Below are 15,250 nucleotides of genomic sequence, written 5' to 3'. Positions count from 1 at the left end.
TTTTTTTTAGTTCCTCTGGATCTGCCTCAGTCTTAACTCACAGCAGCTCAGGGAATAGTCTAAAGCGCCCAGATACCACAGAATCACTTAATTCTTCCATTTCCAATGGAACAAGTGATGCCGGTAAGCGACCTGTGAGAATTTAACTTTGTTTTTCTTAAAAATATTTGTTTGAGGAAAAATATTTTGTAATACTGGTAGCAGCTCAGATTGGCCCAGAGTAACACCAGTCTAAGAAGATTTGTTTTATTTTAGACCTTTTCGATTCACACGATGATAGAGATGATGAAGGGGAGGCAGGATCAGTGGAAGAGCACAAGAGCGTTATCATGCATCTCTTGTCGCAGGTTAGGCTTGGAATGGATCTTACTAAGGTAAGAAGCAGATTTGGCCTTTGCTGTAAGTCTTTATGTGTCTGTGTGGATTCTTCTTGATTGTGTGGTGAGCGTGCCTGCAAGTGTAGTATAATGATGTAATTGATGTTTACACTTTTGTCTTGTGATTTAATATACATGTAAATGAGTAAACTGAAAAGTTTTATAAGTGGATGAAATAAATAAAACAAGAATAATTTCATAGAGATAGTATGTATGGATTAAGTTTGGATTTTATTGAGGGAAAATAAGAAATAATACTGGGCTTGGTTGGTAGTCTGAACAAAACCTAGAGCAGTGTCATATGTGCAGAATCAAAATGAGCAGAGTTCTATCTTGGGGTTGTAGGACCTGTGTTTGCATCCTGCCTCTGCTCTTACCAAACCGTGTGACCTTGAGCAAGTCCCTTCCTCTGTGACTTGTAGGTTTCTCATATGCAAAATGGACATACAATGACCTACTTCAAAGGGTTGTTGGAAGGATTAGAACAGGTAGTGAATGAAAATTGTATGATACACATTGAACCATACGATTATTATGGTCTGGATTGGAGTTTTAATTTAAACTTGGTGCTCTAAACAGAATGCCCAATGATGTAGGAGAGTGGTGTGTGGTGCCTTTGTCTATCCCTGCCATGTGCTAGAATCCTCATCCTTTCACTTAGTTCTCACTACAGCACTACAAAGGAGGTGTTACTGTTAACTCCAATTATAGATGACGAAACTAAAACTCATAGAGGTTAAGTAACTCGGCTAAATCCTATTCAGTGGCAGAACTGAGATTCTAATCTGGTCTGTGATTTCAAGATCTGTAATCTTTTCAGTCCTGCCTCTTGTCTTAAAGACTTAAACTGCAGTAGCTTTCATGTTGGTTAAATTAGTATTCTGCTCAGCTTTAGAAAACTAATACAATTTAAGATTCTCACTTTTGTTATGAACAGATCAACTCTATTGCTATAGTGTCTGTCAATAGTGAACTCATTTTGTTTTTAGATTTAGAGGGCTGTTAAGAAAAAAACTAATCTATAACATTTTCTAGTAAGTGTTTATAGTAAAACCTTTCACCCCAAATCTAAAAGAGAACAGAAACACAAGGATAGCATTAATTTGTGGAACCCAGCATACTTCCCGGGAATGTTCTAGGTAAGGGAATATTTACAAAAGTTTGCCCCTGGGATCTTTTCAGTGATCATTAGATTGCATAATTGCTGGAGCAGAATTGTCGCTTCAAATTTGAAAGTTATAGCTTAATTTTAGATGTTGACATCTATATTTCTTTTCTATATTTTCCATCTTGGTTGGTTTTGGTCTCCAATAATAGAAGACTCACCTAAAAGTGACTTGAATAACACTAGGCTTGTTATCTCACGTAAGCAGTCCAAAGGAGGGTAGTTCTAGAGTGGATTAATGCAGTGGGTCAGCAATGTGAGCAAGGACCGAGAGTCCTTCAGTCTCTCTATCCTGCCATCTAAGGATGCTGACTTTCCTACTCAGGCTTGTCCCCTCATCACTGCAGAATGGCTGCCACAGTCATAACATCCTTATACAAATATGTCAAGAGGCAGAAAAATAATTTCTTTTTATAGACTTTTGTTGTTATTAGGCAGGACATTGTTTTCCTGAAGTGGCCCATCAGACTTTCAGTTGACTCTTATTGGCCAAAGCTAGGCATGTGTTCATGCCTAAGTCAGTCACTGGCAAGGGAGGTTTAATGATTGGTTTAGATTAATGCACATTTATCCCCTGAGATCTGGGAGGGCCCTATGACTCTCATGGCAACCTATAGCCTAAACCTGAATGAGTCAGAGTTCTTATTAGAGATGAAACGGGGATGTGCATATGCAACCAAAAGTTGCTGCCACAGGCAATTGTGCAGTTCTTGCCTTACATAAGTTCCTCTGCCAGATAATCCATATTTGGCTCCATAGCCACTAAAAGCTTATTATATTGTGAATGATCTTATAATAATTGTTATTTTTGCCAAATGTGTTAAAAATTAGCAATTTTAGAAATCTTTATTGGCACAAATAAATGGCTGAATTCTTGATTCCTTTTATGTATTTTGAAATATTATTACAATAATGCCTTAAATTTGTATTTCCTCCTTTTTATAAAAATATTTTCTTTTTACTTCAGATACTTTCTAGAAAGAATTGTTTTCAAAGTACTTTGTAGTGTCTGGAAATACTATAAAGTCACATCCCATTTACCTCACTTGGTCTTTAAAATAACAGTAAAATATAAGCGGGGCTTGTAATTATCCTCCTTTTACAGAAACTTCCAGAAGTTGAGTTAATTTCCCAGGGCTTCCTCACACTCAAGAAGTGGCAGAATAAGAACTTGAACCCAGGTCAAAGACGCCCTAACCCAGCTTGCTTTCATCACTGTTCCAGCAGCTTAACCTGTGGCATGTATCAGTATAGTGCTAAAAGCAGTGAAGATTTGTTGAATGAGAGTTCTCAAGAAAATTTTTAAGTAGGGAGAAAAATAGTCTTACTTTTTTCTTTGATGACACATCAGATTTTATGGTTTTTGGCCGTTTCTTCTTTTTTGAATTGCCTGTTCTTCTGTCCAATTTTCTACTGATGGTAGTAATCATTTTTCTTGTTCATTTGTAAGAGCTGTTTATATATTAAAGATAATTACCCTTCTTTTGTTGTTCAGTATTCTTAACTTGGTGATTTATAATTTCTCCGTTCTCCAAGAGTTGTAGGAAGTCGCACCAAGTCAGTACATAAGCTTACCTGCCAATCTAACTATATTTAGATTGTAGACATACATGTTCTGTGGAAGAAAAATGTTCACTTAAAATTTAGACTCTGCAGTCTGATAATGAACATTTTAAATGTTACAGCCATAGTGTCCCTTTCCAAGCTTGTGTTCTGGCAACCCTCTTTATGTACCGAGCCACGCTGGTCCACTCATCAGTCCCTGTCATACCCCATTTCCTATCTCTATGTCTTCTTTTTTTTTTCCCCTCCCATTTCCATGTCTTGTTCTGTTTTCTCCTCTCTCTATCTGTTACAGCTGACTCTTCTCTAAAGCTTTTCTCTAGAGCCACCTCAATGAACTGTTTCTCAGCTCTGCCCTCATTTTGGTCCCCTAAACAGAATATGATCTTTCCCTTTTCTTTGAGCCTCTCTTGTGTGAAATTTGTCACATTTCACATTTAAAATGCCAGTATTATTCTCTCATACTTACCTTTGCCTCCTCCATAGCATTTAACACAGGATCTTGAATGTGGTAGATATGTAGTAATTACTAAATTTAAAGGAATTTTTGCTTATATGGTGCTCTACTTCTTATAATGAAAAATTATAATGTGATGCAGAGTTTCTGAAATGTGTATCAGATTTCAGAAATGTGATACACATTTCAGAAACTCTGCTTTCATTTTCTAATGAAATTCTTCCCTTTTTTTATCAGTTATTCTTAATCTTTCTCGTTTCTTCTTCCCATATTCCGATTTTCCATTTTCTTTACTTTCTCCTCTGCCACATTCCCAGCCCCTCAGCATTTTTCTTCATGGGTTTAGCCCCATGGTGAAAAGAGTTCATTGATTTCCATCTTTATTCTCTTCTTCCTTTTGTTTATTCCTTCAACTGCTCATTTAAAAGTTTCTCACTGTGTAATAGTAGCTGAGAATGCAAGTGTTGATACGTGTGTGGTCCTGTCACTCTAGGAACTCATCAGTTGTTTGAGGACACGATTTTTAAGTAGATAAATTTCCTAATGCACCTATTGATGATAGAAGCAGCAGTAGAGAGGAAGGTGCACAGATCCCCCAAAGTCAGGCAGGCCCAATTTTGAATTTCATGTTAATAACAGAGCAGTCAGAAAATTTCTCACCTCTTTGAGCTTCATTTTTCTCACCTGTAAAACAGGGATAATAATTTCTTCCTAACAGGAATGTTGTACAGTTTAATAAGATGATGTGTGTGTAACACCCCAGCAGGTAGTAGACATCCAAGGGTTGATACTGAGTGTTTTGTTGTTGTTGCTACACTGGGGTTCAGGGAGCTAAAGGGAGCTTACACCGAGGAAGTGACATTTGAACATTCAAAACGACTTCTCTGTGTTTCATCCGCTGGGCAGGTCAACAGGCATGTCTGTGTTAGAAGAGTTTGGGAAGTAGGTACCAGAAGCATGCCTGGGCAGTACTTTGTGGGTGTTACCATGATTGGAATGGGTTGTTTTTTTAGCAGTTCAACAGTCTGTTTTTATCTGTTGTGGAATTTGATCCTCAAGGGTCAAATGTGTATGTTTTTCAGGTAGTTCTTCCAACATTTATTCTTGAAAGAAGATCTCTTTTAGAAATGTATGCAGACTTTTTTGCACATCCGGACCTGTTTGTGAGGTATTTGACTGAGCACTGTGTTTCCCGTTTGCTAAGATGTTACTCAGTAGTTTCCTGCTTTAGCGGCATAGATGCATTCCATTTTGCCTTTCAAACATTTCTGGGAAAAAATGGCATTGAATATTTTGTTTATGTTAGATGCCTGTTTGCTTAGGTTGTGTGGTGGTGATGTTGATAGGCACTCAAGTTAAACACTTTAAAAAATCTTGACAGCCTGTTAACAGGTAGCCAGGATTCCCACTGCCAAGGCTGTGAGCTTGTTTGATCCGGGGACTGGTAAGCACTGTTAAATTATTTACATTGTATCCTGAAGAAGTACAGTTAACTGAGTTCAGCAGACCTTTCTAAAGCACCTGTTGTTTGCCAGAACTTTTATGAGTTGGAGAAAGAAAAAGTCACAGTGTCTCCCCTTGAGGAGCTTACAGTCTGGTGTCCAGATTATAAACTAATTCATAAACTTTAAATATAAAGTTTACAATATTAGATATATGTACAAAGGACAGAAGCAATCTGAAGGTGGCGTTGATTTACAAGGAGGTGAGTTCACATTGCTTTTCAGTGGTAGCAGGAAAATTTTATTTGTATTGGGATACTCTGATCTGTCTTCTCTGATTGCATTCCTTGGCCTTGGACTGTGGTTTATTGAAGCCAGATGCAAATCACTGAGGGTTTCACAGGGGTGGGCACATTGGCTGACATTGATATATATCTTTTCTTCTTAATGAAGATTTAAGAAAACCATTTAACCAATTCTCCAAGGGCAGAAATTCAAATAAATATGGCACCGTTTAAATTAATACATAATGAGCAAATAAAATGTAGACATTTATTGGTTCCATGTGTAAATAAAGATGGAAAGTATGAGTTATGCACTAGATATAGATTCCAGATTTAAGGGTAGTTTTTGTGTATGAGAATTTAACTTTGAGGTCCCTAGAAGAACCACTTAAAAATACAAAGTACGTGGGGGCTGGCCCAGCGGCACAGCAGTGAAGTGCACAGTTAAGACGGGCGCGGATGTTAGCTGAGGGCTAATCTTCCTCCAAAAAAAAAAGTACAGCTAAAAAGCCAACAGATAAGATTAAATGGAATTCTGAAATACTCACTTCCCAAAAAGGAGAAATAATGGATGGAACAAGGAACAAAGGGGACAAATAGAAAACAAATACCAAGATGGTAGAGTTAAACCCAGCTATACCTGTAATTACCCTAAATGTAAATAGCATACACATATGCTCCATTTAAGAGAATAGTGATTGTCAGACTTGATCAAAGAGTAAGGTCCATTTATATGCTATTTGCAAGAGAGAGACTTTAAATATGAAGACACTGATTAATTAAAAGTAAAAGCTGTCCAAATTGAGTTCCTGGGCGCTGACCTATACCAGTTGTTGCTGGCCATTCTGTGGCGGTGACCCACATACAAAATAGAGGAAGACTGGCATAGATGTTAGCTCAGGGTGAATCTTCCTCAAGCAAAAAGAAAAGAGAAAGATTAACAGATTTTAGCTCAGCGCAAATCTTCGTTAGCCAAAAAAAAAAAATAAAGAAAAGGATGGACAAAGACATACCACGCAAAACACTAAGTTTAACAAAGCTGATGTCACTGTATTAGTATTAGACAAAGGAGATTTTTTTTTAAAACAAGAAATATTACCAGAGACAAATAAGGGTATTTCATATGATAAAAGAGTCAGTTTATCAAGAATAAATAATAATTCTAAATGCATGTGTACCTAATAGCACAGCTTCAAAATACATGCAGCAAAAATTAAAGGAAGAAACAGACAAGTACACGATCGTGGTTGAAAATTCCTCCCTCAAAAGTTGATTGAACTCTGTGCGTGCGGGCCTCCCCACCTCCCTGAAAATGAGTAAGGCTGTAGAAGATTCACCAGTATTATCAATCAGCTTGACCCAATTGACCTTTCTAAACACTACCAAACAGTTTGTTTAACAGACAGTTTTCAAGTGCACATGGAACGGTCATCAAAATAGACCATATACTAGCAAGACTTAATAAATTTAAAATAGTTAGAACTGCACACAGTATGTTCTGTGACCACAAAAGAATTAAATTAGAAGTCAATGACAAAATATGTCTAGAAAATCTCCAGTGATTTGGCAATTAAACAGTTCACTTATATGAAGTTCTGGAGTAAACAAAACTGATCTGTGCTACTAGAAACCAGAAACAGTGTTTGCCCCAGGGTGAGGGGTGGGGATTGCTTGCAAAGGGGGATAGGGAAACTTGGGGGTAATGGAAATGTTTTGTATCTTGTTTGGATGGTGATTAATTAAATGGATATATACATTGTCAAATTCATCAAACCAAACACTTAAGACCAGTGTGTTTAATTATGTATATTGTACCTCAACTTTTTGACAAAAGCTTTGAGGTTAATTCTGGTCCTGGGTCCTCTCAGCCTGGCTCAGCCATGCTGAGGGGTGCTGCATCAGCTTGTGTCCTATCAGAAAGCAGGATATTAAGTTTTGTCTTTCTCCTTGCAGCATTAGTGACCAGAAGGATGCCAGAGACCGAATGGTTCAAGTTGTGAAATGGTACCTCTCAGCCTTTCATGCAGGAAGGAAAGGATCAGTTGCCAAAAAGCCATACAACCCCATTTTGGGCGAGATCTTTCAGTGTCACTGGACATTACCAAATGATACTGAAGAGAATGTGGTGAGTTCCGCACTGACATGTTTTTTGTTTGCTTGTTTTTTGTCTTTTTTGAGGAAGATTAGCCCTGAGCTAACATCTGCCACCAATCCTCCTCTTTTTACTGAGGAAGACTGGCCCTGAGCTAATGTCCATGCCCATCTTCCTCTACTTTATATGTGGGATGCCTACCACAGCATGGCTTGACAAGCGGTGCCATGTTCACACCGGGTATCTGAACTGGCGAACCCCAGGCTGCCGAAGTGGAACGTGCGAACTTAACCACTGCACCACCGGGCCAGCTCCCGCACTGACGTTTTTAATTATCTTAAGTTGTGTACTAATATAAGATTTCATTTTATTTGGAGCTAGATAATGATAAAGGCAGTGATTAGAAGATGCTCATCACCCATAGAAAAGCAGTGTTGTTGGATCAGCATATTTTGCATATGGTGAGCAAGGGGGAAGAGTGGCATGAGATGAGGATAGAGATTTAGAAATCAGATCATGCAAGGCCTTGATGATAATTTTATGGCTTATCAGGATCTCATTTTTGTTTGGAAAAGATCATTATAATGATTTTGTGAAAAATCAATTAGAGAGGGACAGAAATAGAAGCAAGGAAACCATGGGGGAGGCTTTGGTGTTATTCCAGGAGAGACAGGGTTCATTCGAGCTGTATTTTGGAGGGAGAACTGACAGGTGGATTAGGGGAGGTCAGGGAAAGGGGGCAGTCGGAGATGAGTCCTTGCATGTGGGCTTTAGCAGTTGGTTGGTGCCATTTACTAAAAGGAAAAGATTGGATTTGGGGAGAGAGAAATCAAGAGCTCTAATCTGAAATATAAAGTATGAGGGGTCCACATATAAGCGGAGCCATCAAGCAGGGAGTTAGTCTGGAGTTCAAGGGCGAGGTCTAGGGTGCAGATGGGCCTGTCAGAGATTTCAATGTATTTAGGCAGCATTTAAAGCTCTGGGAGTAGGTGAAATCATCTAAGAGTAGGTAACCCAGACCTGAGCCCTAGGGCTCCAGTATTTAGAGGTTGGTTTGAGGAAGACAGCCAGCAAGGAAGACGCACAAAAATGTTAAAAGGCCTCTAGGGGTGAACCAGAAAAACCCCAAGCCCACAGTGCCTGGTATGTAATAGTCTCTCAGTAAACGTCACTCTCCCTATCTTCCCCTTTCCGAGAACAAGTTACCTGTAGCACCTTACTGAAGACAGGCAGTGTGTGTCTGTTCTTAGTGCCAGCTCTGTGCCAGGCCTGGGCCTGAGTTAGGCACATGATCCTTGCCTTCAAGAATGTCTTAGTCAGGGAGACAGAAAGCAGTAATTCCGGTAGTGTAATTAAATGCCATAATAAAAGTATGTATAAGGTGCTTTAGGTGTGTGGAGAGGGAGCAATTAACTACCTCGGGAGGCAGAGACTCTAGTCATTAGATTCTCTGGAGTGTCATTTGTGTTTCCACATCAAAAGAAAATGATGCTATATTTGCTTGCAGGAGCTGGTTGCAGAAGGACCGGTGCCCTGGGTTTCCAAAAACAGTGTAACCTTCGTGGCTGAACAGGTCTCCCATCATCCACCTAGTAAGTTACAGAGCTTCTCTCTAATACACACTTTCAGACTGTTCTGTCTAAAGAGGCTTGTTAAAAGCTCCATAGCTGAGGTCACAATATTGTCAGTTTTGTGGCTGCCTGTATCTTCCCAACCCTATGAGAGGATTTGTTCCTCATACTTGTTTGTATAAGTTGCAAAGATTCACTTAGCTTCACTGATTATGTATGAAAGGAAGGTATTTGGGAAACCAACTTTTAACGCTTCAGAGACATCTTACATATAACGAGCTGTGCTGTAGAGACCTCAGCAACTTTGAGAGAGTTTATACAAATGGGATGCAGTTTCTGCACAGTATATTCCTGGCATGGTGGAGAGAATGTGTATCCTCAACATCGTCTCATTTGCTCAGTGCACTGTTCAAACTGGAAATACTGGATGGGTCCAGGTTGAGGTTGGGGCTGGGGCAGGAACATGCTTTACTGACCAGAACAGAAACACTTTTTGATTTTAAGACTCCGGGATTGGCCCTCAGTCTCATGATTCAGGGAAGTTCCTGCCCACATGGCCCTGAGGCGTTGCTTGCCTTGGGGGAAACAGGATGTAAGAAGCAGTTAAGTACTCCTGGCACTAATAGAAGACAATTTCTGTTTAGTTTCAGCCTTTTACGCTGAGTGTTTTAACAAGAAGATACAATTCAATGCTCATATCTGGACCAAATCAAAATTCCTTGGGATGTCAATAGGGGTGCACAACATAGGGCAGGGTAAGTCTGTGGCATTGGGTGGACTACAATGTTAATAGGATTTTATGCCCTTCTAATGTGTGCTGGACACTTGTCAAGTAAGAGGAAATGGCCCCAGAAAGCCAGACTGGATGTCATTGTTTGCATGTAAGCATGTGTATTGGGGGTGAGAGCAGGGGTCGGGTGTAAGATTTTTTCCTAAATTAACTAGAGTATCCTGGAGTATCCATCAACCAGACAACACAGCCTTATTGCCAGTTGACACTACTCATCAGAGATTCTGTCCCTTCTTTCCACAGGCTGTGTCTCGTGTCTAGACCATGACGAACATTACATTCTCACATTCCCCAATGGTTATGGAAGGCAAGTAGAGCTGTATTCATTTCTTCTGATGAGCAAGCAGTAGACCCTGCTGTTGCTTAAGCAACGCCCCTTCTCTCTTTCCTCTGAACTGTCAGCCTTACCTGAGAATGTTTGGTTTTGCAGGTCTATCCTCACCGTGCCGTGGGTGGAACTAGGCGGAGAGTGCAATATCAATTGTTCCAAAACTGGCTATAGTGCAAATATCGTCTTCCACACTAAACCTTTCTATGGGGGCAAGAAGCACAGGATAACTGCTGAGATCTTGTAGGTATTTTGTTTTTCTACATCAGTGCTCTTCGGCTTCTTTGAAATACTTTCCCTTTTGTCTTGAACTATAACTTCTGTTAGGAATGGACCATTTTAATGGTTCTGTCTTTGAAAACTTGTTTCTCATCTTGTGTGACGTCTCTTCCTAAAATCTCATATCAGAAGGAGACCTAAAGTGTGGGGTCAGAACAATCAGAGGTCATTGGTGGGATTTCCTTCCTAGGAACCTGACTTGCAAATGGGGAGCTGAAAGAGGTCTTCCTAGATTGCTTCGCTCATCCAGATTGTGGATTCCTGGCTCATTATCGCCATTTCGGACCATGAGCTAGTCCGTACAATAGACCCTCTGGCTCCCAGTGAAGTGTCTCCAAGTCCTCGGTCCATTTTTCTGTGCCTTTGCTGGGGAAAAACAGTAACCATCACATTCTGGCTTGGTTCTGTTTGACACTCTAGGGTCAGATGAAGACAGCTCTGCTGTCTGGGTAACACTCAGTTGGGTGGGGTTCAGAGCCTGCCTGGAAGAGGAAAATCGGCAGGACTTTCTCTGCCCTCAAAGGCCTTTTTTGGAACAGTGTTGCAGATAAAAGACCCATGGCTGCTTAAGCAGTTTTCCAGGGAGATAATTAAATTTGGATGACAGAATCAGCATCCAGAAAAATCTTGAGCGGGAGGGGGACCCTGAACCCAAGATGAAATTTACTAAGGATCAGTGTGAAATCCAACAAATTATTGCAGTCAGAAAATATGGGCAGAGCTTAGGGAGCAGCACAAGTTACCACTGTAATGCAGCTGCTCCGCCAGCCAGGCAGGTGGTGGAATAGGACGTCCAGAACAAAGACACGGGTGGGAGTTCCTCCGAGGTAACCAGCGCCAGCAGGAGCTGCTCCCTCAGCGCACTCTCCCGCCAGTCATCGCCATAGATAGTAGAAAGGCTGCCCTCGGCATTGGGGGCTGAAAGAGGGCTTGGTGGGCTCTTCAAATTAGGGATTTGAGCATCAGCTGAAAGGTTGTACTAGCTGAGTGGTTCTTAAGCATTTTGGTCTCTGGACTCCTTTACACTTAAAAATTTTGTTTATGTCAATTATATCCATCAATATTTCTCATTAGGAATTAGAACAAGATTTTAAAATATTTATAAATTCATGTACAAATGACAATAATAGCATTTTTACAAAAAAGAAAAAACTTTTCCAAAATTCTTCTTTAAAAAATTTGTGAGAAGAGTGGCATTGTATGTTTTCTGAATTTTGTAAATCTCTAATATAATTAATAGAAGACAGCTGGATTCTCCTATCTACTTCTTGCAGTCAGCCTGTTGCTGCATATCACAAAACCTCTGGGAAACACTACACTTGTGGGAAAATTAGAGTGAAAAAGGCAAATAATGCCTTGGTTATGAAAGTAGTTTTGACCTAAGAGGGTCTTGGGAACCTGCAGGGGCCCCCAGACCACACTTTGAGAACCACTGCACAGTGACCTTCTAAACCTGGGATTCTCCCATTTTTCTTTCCCTTGGTCCCCCCACCCCCAGTCCCTAAATCATAGAGGAAACAAGTTCCAGTCCAGTGAGAACAGCATTCCTCACCCTACCCTGTGTATTTTTCTCTTTCTGACTTCTTTTAGCCTCCATCTTTGCTCAAGCCTTGCCCTTCCTAAGCTGTTGTTTGCTGTGATGCTTATCTTCCCTATCTCCATACCTGCCATACGTATCACTGTCATGTCCAAGTAGAGGCTTGTCGGGGCTTTTGATGACAGGATCCTTGCTCAGGAAAAGAAATCAAACCATTTGACCCAGAGGTCCCTGTGAGCCCAGGGATGAAAGCCTGGTCTGTAGCATTATATCCTTAAGCAACACCTTCCCTGACCCACATGCAGGAGTCTTGCCCTTCGTCTCCAGGGCTCCCATAAACTCACGACAGCACTTAAACCACCAGAATCTCAATGGCCATGTCTCTCGCCACTAGGCTGTGAGCAGCCTGAGGGCAGGGACTGTCCCTTGTTTGTTGTGGCCCCAGTCCAGGGCTCTCTTGCTCATCTCATACCCACTGTCCATGGGCATCTCTAGTTCATTAGCATCTCATTTAGGGCCCTCATTCTTACAGCTGGCTCTGGGAAATCCAGTTCTATTAAGCTGCCTTTACCAAAGTCTTCATAGTTGTTCTTTTGTGTTCTGCTCTCTGTAGGTAGGCCCCACCTACCAGATTCTTAGAGTAATTTTCAACTTGAGACTAACACATATGTTTCCTTTTCTATTTAGTTCTCCAAATGACAAGAAGTCTTTTTGCTCAATTGAAGGGGAATGGAATGGTGTAATGTATGCAAAATATGCAACTGGGGTAAGAACCTGTATTTTGCTACTTGTTTTAAGCTGTATTGAATTGTAGCCTGTCCCTTACTCTAGCTTCCTTCATCTGGAAATTGAACCGCTCAGGCCAGCTCTAATGCTGTCTTCAGGGCAGCCCTTTCCTTCCCGCCGTCTTCCCCGGCAGCACAGATAGTACAATAATCTCTACTTCCCTCTCCTCTCAGAATACTCAAGAATAACACATGTAAAAAAATGCCTGGCACATAGCATCCAATAAATGTTAGCTATATCATTAGAATGTATGGTGAGTATGTTTGTAAAATGAAGCACTAAACTCACTTGTGTGTGTTTGTATACACAGTTTGATTTTGTATAAGAAATGTATTAACTGCCCGGCACTAGGGATACAGAAAAGAGTCACATAGTCCTTGCCCTCAAGGAACTCGCAAACAGCACCTAATTAAGGTAGGAGGAAGGTGGTGTGGGATGAACAGGAGGAGCCAATGAACTGGATTTGGGATTTGGAGAATTTGAAATGTAGAAAGCACTTCAGCCTACTTAACACTAGGATTAGTTGTTTATGGGTCTAGCCGTCCAAGAGAGAACAGCCCAAGCATGTAGCACATAGCTGTACTGAAAACATCTGTTGAACTGCACCACTGCCAAGACTGAAGACACCACTGTATTTTAGGCTGAAGTAGCATATGAAACTCCTCATCTACATATCTTCATATGTGGGATTTGATTATTAAATCTGTTAAAGTTTTCTGGGAAGAGTTGACTTTTCCTTCTAGAACAGTTTGAACAGTAAAACATCTACCTGTCTTTTCTGTTTTCTAGGAAAATGCAGTTTTTATAGATACCAAGAAGTTGCCTATAATCAAGAAGAAAGTGAGGAAGTTGGAAGATCAGAATGAGTATGAATCCCGCTGGTAAGAAAATGACATACCTAGAGCTACCGGGGCAATGCTCCTGCTATTAGCTAGGCATAGGCGCAGGGCTGGAGTGTGGAGATAGTACCGCAGAGTATGACAGACCACAGACTAAGTGTGAAGCCTGGGGTCCTTCATATGGAGCTCTGCCACTTATTAGGGTTGTAACCAGGACTGTAAGCTAGCCTCTCTTTGCCTTCTTTTTTGAAGTGGGAACTACCTCAGAGTTTTTGTGAGGAGTAAATGAGATCAACATCCAAGCATATATATGATGCTTGGGAAATAACAAGTACCCAGGGTATGTTGGCTCATCACCGTCTTTGTGGTTTATAAGAGAAGGCAGTCAGGTCCCAGGTGAGAGGTGTGCAGTAAAACACCTTCAGGTCTTTTTTTAAATTTCATCCCTAAGTATTTCAATATGTATCTCTAAAGTGACTTTAAAACACCCACAAACACTAAACTACAGTATCATCAGGCTTTAAAAAAAAAAATCACTTCCTTAATATCATCAAATATCTAATTGTATTCAGTTTTCCAGTAGTCTCAAATGTCATAATTTTTTCCCTTCCCATTTGCTTGATAAAAGGGGTTTCTTTTAGTAGTATGAGGAATCCTGCACTGAAGTTCTTTATTTAGCATATCAGGAGATTTCTGAAGTGAAGGAAGGGCACCTTACGAATCATCACTCTGCTTGCTTTCTCTAACTTGTTAAGGCTGCTTGGCTGGATTGCCTGCTTGTAGTTATGTAAGTGGAAATCTATAGAAATTGATGCCCTGCTTCTCCCCACAAGGGGATCTTACGCATGGCCACTTTTCTAGTCCCGAGGAGCCTTCACTTGTAAAGTGACACATGTCGATCAGACTTGTCTAGTTGTCATCTTCCAGGCCTTGAGAGGAAGCCAAATCTCCTCTCCCTTAAGCCTCTCCAACTCACCTCTTGACCCTTATTCTCTCTGTTCAGATTTTCTCTCCAGGATCTCAGTGTTAAATCCAAGGGAGTTTTTCTGAAATGGAACTTGTCAGCCCCTCCGATGTAACCCTTTTAGTTTATAGTGAAGGACACTGAAGCCCTAGAGAGGTGAACTGACACACCCGAAGCTGCGTGGCTAGTTAGACAGGGAGCCGGAAGTAGAATCCCAGGTCTCAGTTCTCATTTCTCCTGTTGTCCTTACCATACATCCAGCTTTCTGTCCAGCCTTTATTTCCCCCTTTGACAACTAGCAGTGGAATCTCTAGGTCCCTTTTTCCATTCTTTACTTCAGCGCCCTGTTGCCGGTTAAATGAGATTTAGTCTGTGAACTTCAGCACTTAAAAGCCATTTGACTTGACTGTAATTATGCTATATTCAGGGTGGCTCTAGATTTTCACTCTTAAGATTACTAACTCCTGTGTCCATCTAGTACTTAGCACCTTGAGGTTTTTTTTATAGCCTCTGGAAGGATGTTACTTTCAACTTAAAAATCAGAGACATTGATGCAGCAACTGAAGCCAAGCATAGACTTGAAGAAAGACAGAGAGCAGAGGCCCGAGAAAGGAAGGAGAAGGAAATTCAATGGGAGACAAGGGTAAGCTTGCTTTCGGGAGCCTGCCCCGACCTCGGAGCTGCTCCTCCTGTGCCCTGAGCTGCAACTCATTAGTTCCTTCAATGAATGTTGAAGCGAAGTCCAAACACTGCTTTAAAGAAGCATGGTGACGAAC

General features: G+C 40.8%; 1 protein-coding gene across 25 annotated transcripts in view; it reads left to right on the top strand.

Moving 5' to 3' along the window:
• OSBPL9 (oxysterol binding protein like 9) overlaps positions 1–15,250 on the top strand; it is a 156,064-nt gene that overhangs the window by 139,965 nt on the left and 849 nt on the right. For 23 of the 25 annotated variants that reach the window (XM_070609651.1, XM_070609672.1, XM_008519624.2 and 20 more), the window contains 11 exons: positions 11–123; positions 256–374; positions 4,645–4,730; positions 7,242–7,413; positions 8,888–8,972; positions 9,596–9,706; positions 9,985–10,048; positions 10,172–10,312; positions 12,573–12,651; positions 13,461–13,552; positions 14,982–15,117. In XM_070609651.1, the coding sequence (XP_070465752.1) occupies positions 11–123; positions 256–374; positions 4,645–4,730; positions 7,242–7,413; positions 8,888–8,972; positions 9,596–9,706; positions 9,985–10,048; positions 10,172–10,312; positions 12,573–12,651; positions 13,461–13,552; positions 14,982–15,117 (1,198 nt within the window). Of the gene's footprint in view, positions 1–10; positions 124–255; positions 375–4,644; positions 4,731–7,241; positions 7,414–8,887; positions 8,973–9,595; positions 9,707–9,984; positions 10,049–10,171; positions 10,317–12,572; positions 12,652–13,460; positions 13,553–14,981; positions 15,118–15,250 lie in introns of all 25 variants that reach the window. The other 2 variants (XR_011537365.1, XR_011537364.1) reach the window with 1 other exon arrangement.

The sequence above is a fragment of the Equus przewalskii genome, chromosome 2, assembly GCF_037783145.1.
Source record: "Equus przewalskii isolate Varuska chromosome 2, EquPr2, whole genome shotgun sequence".
Taxonomy (NCBI): Eukaryota; Metazoa; Chordata; class Mammalia; order Perissodactyla; family Equidae; genus Equus; species Equus przewalskii.
Note: the sequence above shows the minus strand (reverse complement) of the source record. Positions and strands in the feature narration are given on the sequence as shown.